Source organism: Heterodontus francisci, chromosome 41 (assembly GCF_036365525.1).
Source record: "Heterodontus francisci isolate sHetFra1 chromosome 41, sHetFra1.hap1, whole genome shotgun sequence".
NCBI classification, from domain to species: Eukaryota; Metazoa; Chordata; class Chondrichthyes; order Heterodontiformes; family Heterodontidae; genus Heterodontus; species Heterodontus francisci.
In genome coordinates this window covers 32,136,544-32,155,547 of record NC_090411.1, presented here as the reverse complement: position 1 = coordinate 32,155,547, position 19,004 = coordinate 32,136,544, and the positions used below count along the sequence as shown (strand labels likewise).

Below are 19,004 nucleotides of genomic sequence, written 5' to 3'. Positions count from 1 at the left end.
TTTCCACAGGACCACTTTGAATTATCACAGTAGCTGTAGGAAGTAGAAATGTTGATTACAAAAAGCTTAAGGTGATGAAAAGTATCCTTTGGCATTTGTGAATTTTCATAAATAGTAAAGGCCAAATAAAGTGACAGGAAACTTCAAATGTCTGAAGACAATTTCATTGCAATTCTCAATTAAATTCCTAAAGTTAACTTGTAAACTTTAGATAATTATAGTTGCAGCATTGTTTAAATCCATCTATAGGGGTGAAGGAGACAATTGGAGATCCAGTAGGATTTGGAAAGGATGATTCTTATTTGGTATGTAATGTACAATGTACCTAAATACTATTTGATATATTAGTGAAGGAGCTGCTAGTAGTTACTTTATAAATTGACAGGAGAAAATAGCTATTTAGTTCTTGACTACTTTTGCTTCGTGCATTTAATGAAATCCAATCTAATCTTTCTGGAAGGATTGAATTTAAGTGAGCTCCACACATATCCCTCTGGCTTCAATGAAACCCTTTTTAAAAAAAAATCTGAAGGAGCGAGCACCTAGATATATTGTTTAGTAGAGGAAACAAGTGCAAGACTTTCAGAACTGAAGTTCAATCCTTTCCCAATAATGAATCCATACTTTCTCCACCCCTCCCCCAACTCCTAAAAGCCCACTGTAATTACAGAAGTTCAGATTGATTTCCCAAGTCACCCAACTAATTCTATTTAGTAGGGAGTTCAGGGAACTCACCTCAAATGCTGAATGGCCTTTTTGCCCACAAAGCTCATTAGGAAATCTAAAGTTATAGATTTTGTCAAGAGCCACCCTAGCTATCCCAGTGGGATTGGTAGATTCTGAAGTAGCTCTGCCCAAGGCCAATACTAATCTTAAATTGAGCCTTGGATGGAAATAGAGAGACATTACATCACAACGCATTATTTGTAATTTAAGCCAACAGTTGTAATAGCTGATATTTCATGCATTGAAGGTTAGGTGTCATTAAAGCAGAGAGTGACTGAGCACCAGTGGTACCATTCACTTGGGCTCTAAGCTCTGGAGTTCCCTCCCCAAAATGTCATTGCATTTGAGAACAACTCTCACCATCTCTTTGGTGAAGAGTTTGGTCAGCTGCCTTCTCTCCTTATGTGGAGGAGAGTCACTTCTGTTTGCAAAGTGCTTCATGGGAGCATTACTAACATTAAAAAAGGTGCTATATAAACACATTATAGTATTAGAATTTCTTACATATGGCTGCAGTAGTCATTGCAGTTGCTAATTACAACTCAGTACACAATTGAGCAAAGACCTTCAACATGTGACCCTGATCATTACAAGTCGAGCATTAATCATAATTGGGAAGGGAGTAAATGAAAGTCATAGGGTTGACTGGTAATAAAAGCTATTGCACAGGCCAGGTGTAATTTGAATGAAAAACCACTGGATACTGAAAAGACAATAGAAAATGCTGGAAATACTCAGGTCAGCAGCTGTGGAGAAAGACATTCCAGATCTATTTATCAGATTAACCTAATGAGATGCTGCTTAACCAGTAGTTTAATTCTTTTTATCCAATGTGAACTGTTAATCTGCAAAATACAACACAATGGAGGCAAAACCCAGTCCAATATTGAGTAGTTTATTTACAGTTAACATTGCACTACACACAGACACCAGGTTTCAATTCCACAAACTCTTACATCCACAATTAGAGAAAACATGAGCACTAAACACAGCAAGCTTGAACCCTGCAGTCAGTTCATTCACTCTTCCCCCAGTGTGTGCTTGTCAAACAGGTACTCTCCCATGCCATTGTCAGGGGCTCCCAGTCTCTTCAGGTTGGTGATGTGATCTCCAAGCTTCTTGATCATCTTCACTTGCTCATCCAAGTAGTGAGTCTCCAGGAAGTCACACAACTGCAAAGAGAGGGAAATCAGTTACATCCAGCTTTATACAAGGATCTCTCCCTCAAGGTTACAATTTCAATCTTCTTGTTAGATAGTCAAGTGATGCAATTGAGTGTAATGGCATTACTATATCATTAAAGTTAATATACTGCACAATAGGTGATCAGATCCCAGAATCACCTTCACACTGACTCAATGTCCACAGCAGGCCAACCTCCCAGTCCTCACTTTACTGTCCCATGCCTAACCACCACAAACCCAGTGGGCATAGAGATGCTCTGAATAGATTCAAGGTTCCAAGAACTCCATCTTAACCAAAAAGAGCTTACATGAGGGTCAGTGTTGCCAGTGGAGAGTTTGTGCAGATCCAGCAGACTCTGGTTCACATCCTTCTCCATCTGCAGAGCTCTCTGCATTGCCTCCAGACTATTGCTCCACTCATCCTGCTCTGGCTTCTGAAGAGGAAAGTCAGACACTTCATTTACAAGTGAAACAAACAAAAAAAAAAAGTACAAGGTGAATAGGGGTAAAAAGCAAGTCCATGTTACCAGGAACCAATGTGTTACAATATTGAATTACTGCATTAAACCACCCATCAACTATCAAATGGGAACCAATTGTATCTAAAGGGATCCAAACAGGAGGACAATCATTCATTGAATCCAACCTTGATGTCCTCCAAGATGATTCGGCCTCCACGTTTATTCTGGAATTTCATCAGTTTCTCAGCATGCTCCTGTTCCTCATGTGACTGCTCCTTGAAGAACTCAGCAAAGTGACGCAGGGCAACATCATCCCGGTCAAAATAATAGGACTGTGGAGAGAATTTAAACAGCTTCATGCTAGATTTAGATCATATAGAATTCAAGATCATTTACTACATTTCCCCAGTTAATGAGCTCAATCTTAGAGAAAATGGACATTTTTTTTTAAACTAGCAAAATTCAATTTATTTTTGAAGGTTCAAGAGGGGAAAGTTATCCAAAGAATGAAGGATTCAATGACCAAGGAGAGAAACAAGATTGAAATTACATTTCATCACTGGTCAAACTAATCTCCAAGCTGTCCCTCCTCCTATTTCCTTGTCAACCCAAGGTCCCATCAGCTGGATGGGAAACATCACAACACTACTTCAAAGAACATGGAAATTCTCTCCAGTGTCCTGCCAACATTCCTCAACTAAATATCACTAAACCAATTAGTTCTATTACTATCCCATTGAAGGAGCTTTTTGTACACAAACCGACTACTGCATTTCCTATAATAAAACAGGATTTACACTAGAAAAACTGCATTTCATTGACTATAAAGTACTCAGGACAACTGGAGGCAGTAAAAGGTGTCCCACTGATTTTTTTTTAAAGCAGGAGAATAAACCATTCCATTGAGACTGAACATTTTCCTAATCTAAACATCAGGTTTGTGCTCAGTTACAAACCCAGGTAGTAACAACTAGTTTCACATTAAACTTCAATAGAGAGCAGCTGCTAGAAGGAGCAGTCCATTAACTCTCAAGGACCCCACTGCATGACACTTGCAGCACTCACTGCTCAAAGAATCTCCACTGCTCCCCTCCCCACCCATCCCCCAACTTTTCATAGAGGAAAGAAAAGATAAACATGGTTTAAAACAAGTTAACTACACTAAAAAAATTCCCACTTTTCCAAATGCAGTGACAAGGAATACACAGCTCACCATGGATAGGTAAACATAGGAGGAATAGAGCTTCAGTTTGATCTGCTTGTTAACAGCATCCTCACAGTCCTTGTGGTAGTTCTGACACACTTGGGAAGCCATCTTAGTTATTACTATATACTATTACTACTCAATATCACCTAGTAAATTCCAGCAATAACCCTTTCTACCAAAATTTCTTGTATTTATACCACTGAGACAGCCTGATTTCAAACAGGGAATGACATCACCAACGATGATTGACATCCCTGATAGCCAGTCAGGAATCTCCCATGAATCCAGGCACCAATTAACAAAGCGTAAGGGCTATTAGGGAGGGGGTGAGACCCAGAGTCAATCAGAGCTGTGAAGTACATGCAGATTCAACACTCCTAATTTTTGCTTCAGAAACTCTCCTGTTTATACTGTTTCTAAGGTATCATCTGACCTTTTAACATATATGTGTTACTTTTCTGTGTGTGTTTTTCCTGCTTTTGAAATCCATATTTGATTGTATCATTAACTAACATCTCCACTTAATGTTTTGCTGGAATTCCCCTGCTCTTAAAGTTGTGAGCATTTATCTGGTCAAAATATTTATAATTGTGTTTACTTGACCTCTTGTTCCTGTAAGTTCTATTATTGTTTTATTATCTATAATTGTGTTTTTTATGGTACCTTGTAACAACCTTTTGAGCCGATCTGCCTACATCATCAACCAACACTATCAATTACGTTTATTGCTACCTCTTACTGACGTCACACATGATATTTCAATGTGTGTTTATCCTCCAAGTCCTTGGCAACAGAGACACTGAAATGGATTTCCCAACTTAAAAGTTGTTTCTGGTTCACATTCTATTGTAACAGTGACCTTGAAAGACCTTGAAATTTCTAACTCTACCTTCTTAAAGGGGAATTTCAGTGAGTCTTGAAAACTGACCATTTATTCAGTCTTTAATTCTAAAAGGTATAATATATTAACTATATCTAAATTCTACCTAATTAAGTCTATTATACCTATATTCCATCACACCCCCCTCTTGACCAGTATTAAGGCGAACAACAAAAATAGATTGTTTTAACTAAGTAATGTCTAAAATGTAAACATTCAATAAAGTGTCATTACCCATTATGTAAAATCGTGCAGTAATACAAAAGATTACATTGACAGCAATCATAGTCCACGTTTTCACATGGATCATCTAAATTCTCCAAAAATGGATCTTTTAACTTTATCACAAAGTTCAGAATAAAACGATACAAAGTGTCGGTGATCTGAAGTCACAAAATGTCTATTGAGATGATTGTATCTTGACATGTTGAACATCAATGATCAATCGACAAAACCATGTGATGAGGTAGAGAAGTAAGGTTGCCTAGCTGCCGCTTGATCTTGAACCGATAAAGTCCTTTATCCTTGCTTTACACAAGAGTAAGCCCCATCACTGAGAGTCTTCAGTGCTTCGTTCCTTTCCCACAGTATTTCCTTCTTCTGTTGTTGTGACTTGACTATCGCTCGTTGCACCGAGTGTGGTTCCCTGTGAAACCAACCTTTGAGGCACTGCGAGGTCCTGCGTGGTGGAGGAACAGTTATTGATGCAGTTGGTTGCAGTTCGATTAGTGTTGTTTCCGATGCCATCCTCCAGGCTGGGTCCTGAAAGATAGTGTACGACCGCACCTTGTACTGTTCCTCCATTCCTGTACCCTTCAGAACACCTCTTCAGGTCGGAGACAATTTTAAGAGAGTGCTTGCCATTCGGCTGGTTAGCAAACATTTTGACAGTTCTGTCATTAATAACAGAATGAATTTGAACAGGTTTCTTCCACTTAGTTCTCAAACCAGGTTTCTGTTCAAACTTTCTCTCCTGAACCCACTCCCCGGTTACAGGTTGCCAAGCTTTGTTAGTTATCTGTTTTTATCTATTCTTCTCTCTAATCTTCTGATCAATTTCAGAAATTTGATTTTTTATTTCTTGTTTCAAATCTAATTGTTGCTGTCGGGTCAAGAAGTCAGAAAGCGTAGAGGTAATAAAAGAACCGTGAGTAAACTGTACCTCTGGAATGATGGCGGTCCACTTATTCCCTCTGATTCTCAACAGTTTGGTCAATAGCTTTTTTTACTTCCTGGTTTTTACGTTCCGCCAGTCCCGCTGACTGTGGATGACGTGGTGTGCTGTGCTCTAACCTAATCCCCCTTTGCACACAATAGTCTTTGAAAACCTTGGAAACAAAGGCTCTGCCTTGATCAGAGTGTAGGATTTTGGGTGTACCAGCTATGGTAATAATGTCGTTGACAAGTGCCGTTTCTGAAACAATTTTTGTGGGGACCAGCCAGCAGAAAGAAGTACAGCCATCAACACAAACAAGAACATGTTTACACCACATTGATGGGGGTAGTGGTCCAATGAAATCAACAAAAAAATTCTCCATTGATTTATTAGGCTTCACAGGAGCCAACGGTGGCAGTTTACTAAGTGATGATTTGTTGATCAAATTACATGGCTCACAATTTGCCACATATGTTTTACAGGCTTTAAGCCTGCCTGGCCACCAATATAAAGGAGTCAATTTGCAGAATGCTTTTCAGGCACAACTATGTGCCTGACCTATACCCTCGTGAGCTTCTTTTACAAGCTGTTCTCCTTTGTGAGTCGGGAGTACTCCCTGGGCACCCTTGGGCAACTTAACCAGTACAATACCAGTTGGGGTCTCCGAACAGAAGTACTTTGATGAATATTCTTTGGGATTCTCTTTCATCGGGTCTTATAGCTATCAGTTCCTCATCCTGATTAACTGCCCGTTCTGCCCTAGTGATTACACTAACTATGGCAGGCCCCTCTCGAGGGGGTGTCATGCAGGCTGAATGTTTTGCCTGTCCAACTGCAAGACTGTTGCCCTTTGAATGTACTGAACCAGTGGTATGCCCGGGTACCTGAATTACCTGACAATTACATTTCTCATTTCGCAAATGGAGATTATCTTCCCACAATGATTTGTGTTTTAGGTCTTGGTTGTAAGCCCTTTTACAATAATCACTATCTGTACAGATTAATGTGGGCTGAATAGGGTCTGCCTTTTCTAAAGCATACCGTAATGCTGCAGCTTCAGCATACCATGCTGTCTATTGGACTAGGGGTATGGACAGTAATTCTTCTGGATAGAAAGAGTAAGAACCACTTCAACATAAGCCATTATATCTTAACGGAACCTGAACTAGGAATTAAAATACATCAGGACCTAATCTCAACTAGGATTTAAAGTGAACCAAAACACAAAAGTTGAATGAGGGAGTTCTGATTTAAGATCAACAAACCATGATCAAGAATTTGCTGTCTCTAGATTCTTAAATCTGGATCTTAATACCACTGACAGTAAACACTCCTTCTGTACTTACAAATCTAAAACAAACATTAAAGATTAACATATAAGTACAGGATTCTGTTAACAACAAGACACGTATTTGGACGCCAACTGAAGTGATTTATGACTTTAACCCCTTATAGGGACTAAACCAAATCAGGCATACATCCCTATGAATCTCCTTTAATTAAGTTCAAACTAGACAAATTCCGATAGACACTTATTTGGGTCCAAAGAATTGAACTAGTTTTCCCTCAAAGAAAGAAAACTAACAGAGAATATTACCATCTTTTGGATAGCCTATTTTTTAATAATTATAGCGAAGTCATAAATATCCCAGATATTATAAGGGTCTGGGAAACCATCTTCAATACATATCTCTCCACTGAAAGAGACACAGAGAGGGGGTTCTTGTAGTTGTATACAGAATACTACATGAGACAATTTATTAACTTTTAAATATTTATTAATAATAAAGAATTTACCATGCAATACACTTGTAAGTGGATAAGTATATCACAATATCAAATATTATGAAGAGATGTAACACATAATCTTATTTCTAACATAGAATCCAAAAGTTTAACTTTGCTAATGTTACAGCAAAATATCTTAGAATATCCATCAAAATTTAAAGCAAACTTTTACCTTGAATTCCCCCAGTAAGCCATGGGGTGAGAAGTATTGATGAGGATTCAACACTCCTAATTTTTGCTTCAGAAACTCTCATGTTTATACTGTTTCTAAGGTATCACCTGACCTTTTAGCATTTAGGTGTTACCTTTCTGTGCATGTTTTTCTTGCTTTTGAAATCCATATTTGATAATATCATTAACTAACATCTCAACTTAATGTTTTGTTGGAATTCCCCTGCTCTTAAAGTTGTGAGCATTTATCTGGTCAAAATATTTATAATTGTGTATACTTGACCTCTTGTTCCTGTAAGTACTATTCCATTTATTGTTTTATTATCTATAATTGTGTTTTTATGGTACCTTGGCACAGTGGCGCAGTGGTTAGCACCGCAGCCTCACAGCTCCACTGACCTGGGTTCAATTCTGGGTACTGCCTGTGTGGAGTTTGCAAGTTCTCCCTGTGTCTGCATGGGTTTCTTCCGGGTACTCCGTTTTCCTCCCACATGCCAAAGACTTGCAGGTTGATAGGTTAATTGGCCATTATAAATTGCCCCTAGTATAGGTAGGTGGTAGGGAAATATAGGGACAGGTGGGGATGTGGTAGGAATATGGAATTAGTAGGATTAGTATAAATGGGTGGTTGATGGTCGGCACAGACTCGGTGGGCCGAAGGGCCTGTTTCAGTGCTGTATCTCTAAAACTAAAAAACTAAACCTTTTGAGCCGTTCTGCCTACATCACCAATACTATCAATTAAGTTTATTGCTACCTCTTACTGATGTCACACACAATATTTCAATGTGTGTTTATCCTCCAAGACCTTGGCAACAGAGACACTGAAGTGGATTTCCCAACTTAACAGTTGTTTCTGGTTCACATTCTATTGCGACAGGGAACTTGAAAGACCTTGAAATTGTTAACTCTACCTTCTTAATGGGAATGTCAGTACGTCTTGAAAACTGACCATTTATTCAATCTTTAATTCTAAAAGGTATAAAATATTAACAATATCTAAATTCTACCTAATTAAGTCTATTATACCTATATTCCATCACACCTTCCTAAATGTTCCTTGACATTCCTCAAATCTGAAAGTGTTTCGTGGTTTAATGTTCTAGCATCACAATTTCAAATTAAATGATAATTTGCTATTTTTGCTAAAGCATCTTTTTATAATCTGACCAAGTTTACTATTTGCATGATCTGTATAAAAATAATTCTCATCTCGCCCTCTGGTTCTTTTGCCTCATGGTGTTCCTCTGCAATCTAAAGCGTTGACATCTGGTTTCATTGCAGAAGTGGTTCAGTCCTGGATTAGCTGATGAGATGTGTTTCCTTGGATTAAATCTGTTTTAGATGGGCCAGACAGGGTGGCAGTGATTCACATCCAGAGCCAACAATCACACTACAGACACAAGTCTCTCAGGACAGATGCCACCAATGGGCACAGTTGACCCACCTGAACAGAAAAAGTTTCCAGGTGTTTACATCTGTTCTGGTCAAAAAGGATCTGAGATGCAGTGAATGTCCTATGGTCGCAAAGGGTTTTGACCAAACTAATGGACATCACGTGGCCACCCTGTGGGTAACAGAGACTTTGATTAAAACCTGTGTTTTCTGGTTCTGAGGGAACTATTGATTGATCCTTTCCACATGACAGCTTTGAATTCAGTGTCACTACCTGTAGGGACTAGGAATGTCGATCAGTGGAAAAAGCTCAAGGTGATGAGAAACATCCTTTGCTACTTGTGAATTTTCACACTAGCGATCAAATAAGGTTACTGGAAGCTTCTTTAAGAAATGGAAAGACTTCAGTCATTCCATGTTAAAGACTGGAATTTCATTATCCTCATTGCAGTTCTTAACTATGTTCCTAAAGTTAAATCTGGGCTAATTACAGTATGAAGATTTGAACCCATCCATGGGCTGAAGAAAATAAATGGAGATCCATTGGGATTTGGAATGGATAATTTTTATTTGGAATGAAGTGTACAATGGGAACTAAACACAAATTTATATAGAGCAGTTGCAGGTGTTCAATTTGTAAATTGAAGGACAAGAATAGATTGAGCAGAGAAATAGCTCAGTGTTTAATTCGCTTCATGCAGTTAATGAAATATATTCATTCCTTCCAGAATGAGGGGATTGGAGTAGAGCTCCAGCTATTCCTCTGCCTTTAATACCATACCCAGTTTCTTAGATTACTCCAGAATGTGCAAGACGTTCTAAACTAAATTCAATCATGTCCTAAAAATAAATCCATATTTTTTTTCCCTCTTCATAAGCCCCCTGCCAAACACTTCAAGGCCAGTAAAATTATAGCATTTCCAACTGACTTCCTAGTCATGCAGTTGTAATTCCCTTTTGTACTTATGGGAAATCATTAAGCTCTAAATGGCCTTTTTGTCCAGAGCTTACCAGGAAGTCTGGAGTTATAAATTTGGACAGGAGAGCTACCCTAGGTGTATTTTACATACAGAATTCTGACTGGATTGGTAGAAGCTTTCTCGATACTGGAACTGCTCAGGCCAGGACAGATACTATCCTTAAATAGGATTGATCAAGACTAAAATGGTGGAATATTAAGTCACTGGAAAACATCCTTCATATTTTAGCAAACAGCTTTTTTTCCCCCCCAGTTTTTGAAGTTTATTTTAATATTTACAGATCAGTTTTCATCAACATTGACTGTCTGCAGACCTTTGTAGGACATGACAGGAACATAGGTTACCAATGTGTAGAGTTTGTTAGGCAGCACAAGAACAAGAGCATGCATCAGTGGTGACATTCACTTGGTTTTAATCAACCTAGGCCCCAAGCTCTAGAGTTCCCTCCCTGAAAGGAATCTGCCTTTTAAAACAATCCTCAACACCTCTATGGCTAAGCTGTGGCATCAGCCTTCTCAGAGGGTGTCACTATTGTCTGTGAATGCTTCAGTGAAGCATTATGCAATGCTGAAGGTATTATATAAACCATTATTGTATTACATTTCTTCATCTAAATTACAATAGTCATTAAAATTACTAATTACACAATTCAAGTTAACCCTTCAATGTGATCCTGAATACACAAAAAGCAAAGAATTATCACAAATTGAAAGGATTTCAATTTCAGAGGACTGAATCCCCATGATAAAGCTGTTACACAGCCTAGTGTAATTTTTGTTGTTCAATGCAAGAATGTTGGTTAAAAAATGAACCAAACAGGGAGACAAAACTCAGTCCAATAATGAGCAGTTTATTTAGTTAACATTACACATCATGAGATGAGGTCTCCAGGTCATTAGCCATCATTCCCTACAACGACCAGAAAGGGAAGGAGTGTCTTGCACAATCTCAGTACAAAACAGCTTTGATCCCTGCAGTCAGTTCAGTCACTCTTCCCCCAGCGTGTGTTTGTCAAACAGGTACTCTCCAATGCCATTGTCAGGGGCTCCCAGTCTCTTCAGGTTGGTGATGTGATCTCCAAGCTTCTTGATCATCTTCACTTGCTCATCCAAGTAGTGAGTCTCCAGGAAGTCACAAAGCTGAAAAAAAAAAAGACAGAAACTAGTTATGTAGCAGATAAAGAAATATCTGGAGTCAGAGTCAGTTGTACAGCACAGAAACAGGACCTTTGGCCCATTGTGTCCATGCTGGGCATCAAGCACCTCTATTCTAATCCCATTTTCCAGCACTTGGCCTGTAGTCTTGTATGCTGTGGTGTTAAGTGCTCATCTAAATACCTCAATGTGGTGAGTGTTCCTGCCTCTTACCTCTTCAGGCTGTGTTCTGGATTCCAGCCACCCTCTGGGTGAAAGTGTTTTTCCTTAAATCCCCTCTAAACCTCCTGCCCTTTGTGTTAAATCTATGCCCCCTCATTATAGGCACCTCTGCTGGAGAAAAACAAGTTTTCCTATCTATGCCCCTCAATTTTGCATACCTCAATCAAGTCTTCCTCCCCTTCCCCCAACCTTCTCTGCTTTAAGGAAAAAACCATAGCCTATCCAGTCTCTCTTCATTGAAATGCCCAGGCAACATCCTGGTGAATCACCTCTATCCTCTCCAGTGCAATCACATCCTTCCTATTGTGTGGTGCCCAGAACTGTACACAGCACTCCAGCTGTGGCCTAGTGTTTTATACAGCTCCATCATAACCTCCCTGCTCTTGTATTCTATGCCTTGGCTAATAAAGCCAAGTATCCCATATACCTTCCTAACCACCTTGTCTACCTATACTGCTGCCTTCAAATGATCTATTGACAAGTAGATCAAGGTCCCTCTGACCCTCTACTTCCTAGGGTCCTACCATCCATTGTATATTCCTTGCCTGGTTAGACTTCCCAAAATGCATCACTTCACTTCAGGAAGAATGCCATTTGCCACTGCTCTGCCCCATCTTACCAACCCATCTATATTGTCCTGTAATCCAAGGCTTTCCTCTTCACTATTTACAACACCAATTTTCAAATCTGCAAACTTATGCGTTATATTCATGTCTAAATCATTAATGTACACTACAAACAGCAAGGGTCACAGCACCAGTCCCTGAGGTACACCACTGGTTACAGGCTTCCAATTGCAAAAACAACCCTCAACCATTACCCTCTGCCTCCTGCCACTAATCCAATTTTGGATCCCATGGGCTCTTACCTTCTTCAGAAATCTCCCATGCGGGACCTTATCAAAAGCCTTACTGAAGACCATGTAGACTACATCAACTGCTTTACCCTCATCGACGCACCTAGTCACTGAAAAAAGTAAATCAAATTTGTCAGACACGATCTCTTCCCACCCCCCCACCTGCCAACAATATGCTGACTATCCGTGATTAATCCCTGCCTCTCCAAGTGGAGAGGAACCCTACCATGAGACCAAGGTGGACCTGTGAGGAGGCAGGCAACAAGCAAGAGTTCCAGCAGCTTAAAGGAGATATACTCTCACTCAGACAGAGTTCCACAACTGATGTCAGTTCAGAAAGTGATCCATTGCAAGGGGAGGCAGCTGATTGGCAAGTAGGAACAGGTGGATATTTCTACCCTTTATTATTCTCAGTTGCTGAAATAAAGGTAGGGAATTTAGATTATAGTAGGTAGTGTTGAGTAAAATAAGATCCCTATTGTAACTAGTACTCTAAACTAACAAGTGTAACGAAGGAGCTTAATCTAAGGCTAAGTCATGGCAGGAGAACTCAGCCCCATGGAATGCTTCTTCTGTGCAATGTGGAGAATCAGGGACACTTCCAGTGTCCCTGGCAACCGTGTGTAGGAAGTGTCCAGCTGCAGCTTCTAGATGACCACATTGCTCAGCTGGAGCTGCAGACGGACTCACCGTGGAGCATCTGCGATGCTGAGGATGTCACAGATAGCATGTTTATTGAGGTGTCACACTGCAGGTAATGACTGCAGAGGTAGAAAAGGGATTGATGATCACCAGGAGGTGGTGGTGCAGGCAGGGGTCCCCTGTGGCCATCCCTCTCAAACAGGGACCACTTTGGAGATTGCTGGGAGGCCATCCCCACTCCCAGGAGAAAGCAGCAACAGCCAAGTTTGTGGCACCATGGATGGTGCTACTGCACAGGAGGGGGTGAAAGAGAGAGAACCATACTGATAGGGGATTCAATTGCAAGGGGAACAGACAGGAGTTTGTGGCCACAAATGAGACTCTAAGATGATATGATGCCTCCCTGGTGCTAAGAGGAAGGATGTCTCACAGCAGCTGCAGGACATACTGAAGGGAGTGTATGGGAGGTTGTGGTACACATTGATACAAATGACCCAGGTAGAAAGAGGGATGAGGTTCTGCAACAAGAATTTAGGGAGCGAGGTAGCAGATTAAAAAAATCAGGACCTCAAAGGTTGTAATCTCTGGACTCAGTGCTGGGACCCTTGCTGTTTGTAGTGTACATTAATGATTTAGATGTGAATATAGGAGGCATGATCAGTAAGTTTGCAGATGACAAAAATTGGTGGTGTCAAATAGTGAGGAAGAAAGCCTTAGGTTACAGGACAATAGAGATGTGCTGGTAAGATGGGCAGAGTTGTGGCAAATGGAATTTAATCTAGAAAAGTGAGGGAATGTATTTTGGGAGGACAAACAAGGCAAGGGAATATGCAAGGGATGGTAGGACCCTAGGAAGTACAGAGGGACCTCTGTACTTGTCCATGGATCATTGAAGGCAGCAGCACAGGTAGATAAAGGTGGTTAGGAAGGTATATGGGATACGTGCCTTTATTAGCTGAGGCAGAGAGGTTATGATAGAGCTGTATAAAACACTAGTTAGGCCACAGCTGGCGTACTGTGTACAATTCTGGGCACCACACTATAGGAAGGATGTGATTGCTCTGGAGAGGGTGCAGAGGAGATTCACCAGGATGTTGCCTGGGCTGGAGCATTTCAGCTATGAAGGACTGGATAGGCTATGGTTTTTTTCATTACAGAAGGCTGAAGGGGGATATGATTGAGGTATGAGGGGCATTGATACAATAGATAGTAAGAGACATTTTCCCTTAGTGGTGGGAAAAATAACCAGTGGCATAGGTTTAAGGTAAGGGGCAAGAAGTTTAGATGGATTTGAGGAATAATTCTCAGTGGTTGGAATCGGGAACACACTGCCTGAAGGGGGTGGTAGAGGCAGAAACCCTCAATATTTAAGTAATAAGATGAGCACTTGAAATACCATAGCAATACAAGGCTATGGGCCAAGTGCTGAAAAATGGGATTAGAATAGTTAAGTGCTCAATTGCCAGCACAGGCATGATGGGCTGAAGGGCCTGTGTGCTGTATAACTGACTATGACATGGATGTTGGACTCACTGGCCTGTAACTACTGGTTTATCCCCACTACCCTTGAATAATAGTACCATATTTGCTGTCCTCCAGCACCTCCTGAGTAAAAATTTGTGTATGAGCCCCTGCAATCTCCTGCCTCGCCTCATAGCCTGGGATACACCTCAGCTGGGCCCTGGGGATTTATTCACTTAAACCCACAAAAACTGCTAATACCTCCTCCTTTTCAATGGAAATTTGGTCAAGTATATCACAATCCCCTTCCCTGATCTCCACCTACATCGTGCTTCTCCATGGTGAACACAGATGAAAAGTAATTATTTAAAACCTCACCTCTGTCCTCCAGCTCCAGCCAGAGATTGCTACTCTGGTCCCTAATAGGCCCTACTCTTTCCCTGGTTATCCTCTTGCCCTCAAGGGTTCAATTTTATTGCTCTTGCACTGCAGGATAGTCGAGTGATATAATGGAGAGCAATTGCATTACTGCACAATAGGTGGTGATTGAAATCACAGAATCATGGACAAATTTACTCAAATGTCCACAGTAGGCCAACTTCCCAGTCCTCACTGTCCCCTTCCAAAAGAGGAGGAGATGACTAACACAAACCAAACCTATTGGGCATGGAGATCCTCAATAAGCTCAAGGACTGCAAAGTTCCATGAACTCCAACTTAACTAATTGCCCACATGGAGAACTTACATGAGGGTCAGTGTTGCCAGTGGAGAGTTTGTGCAAATCCAGCAGACTCTGGTTCACATCCTTCTCCATCTGCAGAGCTCTCTGCATTGCCTCCAGACCATTGCTCCACTCATCCTGCTCTGGCTTCTGAAGAGGAAAGTCAGACAGTTCACTTACAATGAGAAAGTACAGGGAAACATCTGATCAAGCAACCAGAAGAAGTCATCCACATTACCAGGAACATGCGTCAAGACTAGAATTACAGTAAACCATCAGCCACAGAATCAATTCCATCAAAAAGCAGGACAGTTTAAGGTAGGGCCTGCAACCATATAAGCTCATTAATGACTGATGTGCAGCTCCCAACTTTCATTAATCACCCACTTTTATGGCAATTAAATCACTGGTTTCATTTAGCCCTTAAAATCATTGATATCTTCTCAATTAACTTTGTGAAACGCTTTAGAATGTCAAATACAGTTGATTTCCACCCTCCCCCTCCCCAATTATCAGTAGCATTTGAGTAACAGCATTGTAGAACTAAGATTGCCTTTTTGACTAAAAAAGTTAAAATGGCTCATTGGTAAGGTTGCCAACCCTAGTCTAAGGAGATCATTTATTAAATCCAACCTTGATGTCCTCCATGATGTTTCGGCCTCCACGTTTATTCTGGAATTTCAGCAGTTTCTCAGCATGCTCCCGTTCCTCATGTGACTGCTCCTTGAAGAACTCAGCAAAGTGACGCAGGGCAACATCATCCCGGTCAAAGTAATAGGACTGTGGAGAGAATTTAAACAGCTTCATGACCAAAGACCTCAAAATAGATTGAAAGATCATTTTCTTCCCAGTTAGAGTTCTTTTAAAAAAGAAAGTCAAATTCACTACATTAATAATCAAACATATTGGATATCTCCCCACTCAATGCAAGATTCAGCCAAAATACATTTCTGAAGATTGACCAAATGTGAAAATGTAAGAAATGTAATGCTAAACAAGTCTACTGCTGGATAAGGGGTACCTCCTACTTACCACCATTCACACAAGATATCCCAAGACACCAGATAGTGGGCCCTTGGTTTGTAAAAATCTCTACTATTGTAAATAAAAAGGAGAGCTTGCTCCAGTGTCCTAGACAATATTTATCCTTCAGCCACCACAAAGATAATCTTGTTACCTCACTTGGCAAACCTACTGTGTACAAATTGACTTGTGTTTCCAACACTACAATGACAACTATACTTCAAAAAAAAAATTTCACTGGCTACAAAAGCCTTGTGATAAAAAAAAAAAGGTTTTCACACTAATCTAAAATTGGGCACAGACACAGAATTCCTCAATTCCAGTAGTTTTACACCACAAAATAATCGAAATAAGTGAACAAAGTTTCAACACCTGGATTCTCAGTAGTTCCTTCCCAAGGAAGTAGAGCAAGTAAACTAATGAGAATCTACCAACATTTCATTATCATCCCATTGAGAAAGAATCTCATCCCAAAAGTACTTGACCAGGTTTGTGTTCAGTTACAAACTCTGGCAGTTGCTGAGCTAGTTTCATATTAAACCTCTCAACGGAGAGCAACTGCTATAAGGAATAGTCCATTAACACAACATATCCTTGTATTACACAACAGAAACACTCACTGCACAAAAGGTTTACTCTCCCAGGGAGAGAAAAGTTAAGAAAACAAAAATGCAGCTTAAAGTTCATTAAACTGGAGAAATTCCAACTTTTCAGAATGCAGTGATAAGAAATACAAGACTCACCATGGACAGGTAAACATAGGAGGAATAGAGTTCCATGTTGATCTGTTTGTTAACAGCATCCTCACAATCCTTGTGATAGTTCTGACAAACTTGGGAAGCCATTTTCACTACTTCTATATACTATTACTACTCAATATCACCTTTTTTTTAAAAAAAAAAAGCAGCTTTAGAACATACACTACCTGACCCAAGCTGTTGTATTTATACTACTGGGTCAGCCTACATTCAAACAAGAAATGACATCACCAATAATGGTAATCAGTCAGGAATCTCCCATGAATCCAGGCACCAATTAACAAAGGAGAGGGGGTGTGGGGGAGGGGCTGAAACCCAGAGCCAATCAGAGCTTTGGAACGCAGGCAGGCTTTGGAGATTAGTCTCGATGATGTCATTACTTTAGGGCTCCTTAACCGTCTTCAAATCTGAAAATGTCTTATTGTTTAATGCTCTCATTCAAATTAAATGATTGTTACTTTCGCTGAAGTGGCTTTTCATAAGTTGACCCAGTTTGTAACTTGCAAGGAACCGTGGAGCTGATACAATATTGAAAGCAATCAAGTGGGCTTGAGTGAATTTGCAAACCAACCACTCCACAGAGAAATGGAAATGTGAGAGTGAGGGAGTGAACATTACTGAACACAGTGTCACCCACAGACACGTCTCCATTTGCTACAGTGTGTTTTGGGGCAGGCTTGATGGACCAATTGGTCATTTCCTGCCCATCAATTCTTTATGTTAGCTGAATCCTTTTATGGTCAACTTTCAATGTGGCTAAAGAATATTTAAAGCTGATTAAAATGATGATACTCGGATGTTCTCTAACAGTCTGTCTTATCATGGGTTCATAGAGCAGAGAAAGTGGCCACTCAGCCTATCGTGCCTCTGCTGGCTCTTTGAAAGAGCTATTCAATTAGTTCCACTCCCCTGCTCTTTCCCCAGAGTCCTGTAATTTATTTACTTTTCATGTAGAAGTCCAATTCCCTCTTCAATGTTATTATTGAACCTGTTCCACCACCCGTTCAGTTAGTGCATTCCAGATCTTCAAAACTCGTTGCTTAAAAATAATTCTCATCATCTGTCCACTGGATCTTTTGCCTCACATTGGTGTTTCTCCGAGATCCAATGTGTTGACATCTAGTTTCATTCCAGAAGTGGTCCAGTCCTAGATTAGGTGATGAGATGTGTTGTCTTGGATTAAATCTCTGTTTTAGATGGGCAAGACAGGGTGGCAGTGATTCACATCACACTACAGTCGCGAGCCTCTTGGGAGAGATGCCACCAATGGGCACAGTTGACCCACCTGAACAGAAAATGTATCTGGGTATAATTGAATACCTCTTTCAAAGAGCCAGCACAGGCACGATAGGCTGAGTGGCCACTTTCTCTGCTCAATGAACCCATGATAAGCCAGACTGTTAGAGAACATCCGAGTATCATCATTTTAATCAGCTTCAAATAATCTTTAGTCACATTGAAAGTTGACCATAAAAGGATTCATCTAACAGAAAGAATTGATGGGCAGGAAATGACCAACTGGTCCATCAAGCCTGCCCCAAAAATCACTGTCACAAATGGAGACGCTTCTCGGCCTTTTGGCTAAGATCAAGTGTAGTATCTGTTCTTATCAGTGCTTATTTGATTGAGAAGAGACCATGATCATTGCCTTTTGATCCTGGGTAGGCTTTGAGTAAAATGGCTATAACCAATCTTTGAGCTTCAGGCCAGGGAGTGCGCAACACCGTTCGGGTGGTCGTGAAGGACAAGGAAGGAGATGCACCGGTCGATCGCACCTTCTTCATCAAGAAAATTCTCTTTGATTGCTGCGGATTTCAAGCGACGGACGTCTTCTGCCTGCAGGATTTCCCCAGCAGTGGCTACTTCGACGTGACGTTCCGGAACGTGGCGGGATGCATCAAGTTCCTGAAGGCGTTCAAGGAGAAAGGGGACCGGGCTCCACTGTCAATCCTCACAGCGGAGCCGCTCTTCACGCTTCCGTCACAACGGGACCGGGTGGTGACGATTCACCTCTACAACCCCCATGTTCCGGTGGTGGATGTACTCACCTTTCTCGCCAGGTACGTCGAGGTGGCTGGCAGCAGCACTGATGTCAAGGACCCCTTTGGGATTTGGACCAGCAAGCGGCAGGTCAAGGTGACCTTGAAGGTAGATCCCAGTGGAGCCATCATCCACCCTCCCTCCAGCTTCGCTATCGGGGGAAGGCGAGGCTTCTTGGTC

At 40.8% G+C, this 19,004-nt stretch overlaps 2 protein-coding genes and 1 pseudogene across 2 annotated transcripts; 1 reads left to right on the top strand and 2 right to left on the bottom strand.

The window, feature by feature from the left end:
* Positions 1-1,745: 1,745 nt before the first annotated feature.
* LOC137353691 (ferritin heavy chain B-like) lies at positions 1,746-3,686 on the bottom strand. Its single transcript, XM_068020052.1, has 4 exons — positions 3,585-3,686; positions 2,557-2,703; positions 2,219-2,344; positions 1,746-1,898 (listed from the first exon to the last, which is right to left on the bottom strand). Exons 1-4 carry the CDS (start codon positions 3,684-3,686, stop codon positions 1,746-1,748), a joined length of 528 nt encoding a protein of 175 aa, XP_067876153.1.
* Positions 3,687-10,840: 7,154 nt separating this feature from the next.
* LOC137353690 (ferritin heavy chain B-like) lies at positions 10,841-16,871 on the bottom strand. The gene is made up of 4 exons (XM_068020051.1): positions 16,770-16,871; positions 15,637-15,783; positions 15,028-15,153; positions 10,841-11,086 (listed from the first exon to the last, which is right to left on the bottom strand). Exons 1-4 carry the CDS (start codon positions 16,869-16,871, stop codon positions 10,934-10,936), a joined length of 528 nt encoding a protein of 175 aa, XP_067876152.1. The 3' UTR covers positions 10,841-10,933.
* Positions 16,872-18,345: 1,474 nt separating this feature from the next.
* LOC137354785 (U2 spliceosomal RNA) lies at positions 18,346-18,480 on the top strand (annotated as a pseudogene).
* The last annotated feature ends 524 nt before the right edge of the window (positions 18,481-19,004 follow it).

Coding starts and splice junctions, on each gene's coding strand:
- LOC137353690 (XM_068020051.1), bottom strand. CDS start 16,871: ATGGCTTCCCAAGTTTGTCAGAACTATCACAAGGATTGTGAGGATGCT. Junction 15,154..15,636: donor ACATCATGGAGGACATCAAG/GTTGGATTTAAT, acceptor TTTCCTCTTCAG/AAGCCAGAGCAGGATGAGTG. Junction 11,087..15,027: donor CTGGCAACACTGACCCTCAT/GTAAGTTCTCCA, acceptor TTTTTTTTTCAG/CTTTGTGACTTCCTGGAGAC.
- LOC137353691 (XM_068020052.1), bottom strand. CDS start 3,686: ATGGCTTCCCAAGTGTGTCAGAACTACCACAAGGACTGTGAGGATGCT. Junction 2,345..2,556: donor TCATCTTGGAGGACATCAAG/GTTGGATTCAAT, acceptor TTTCCTCTTCAG/AAGCCAGAGCAGGATGAGTG. Junction 1,899..2,218: donor CTGGCAACACTGACCCTCAT/GTAAGCTCTTTT, acceptor CTCTCTTTGCAG/TTGTGTGACTTCCTGGAGAC.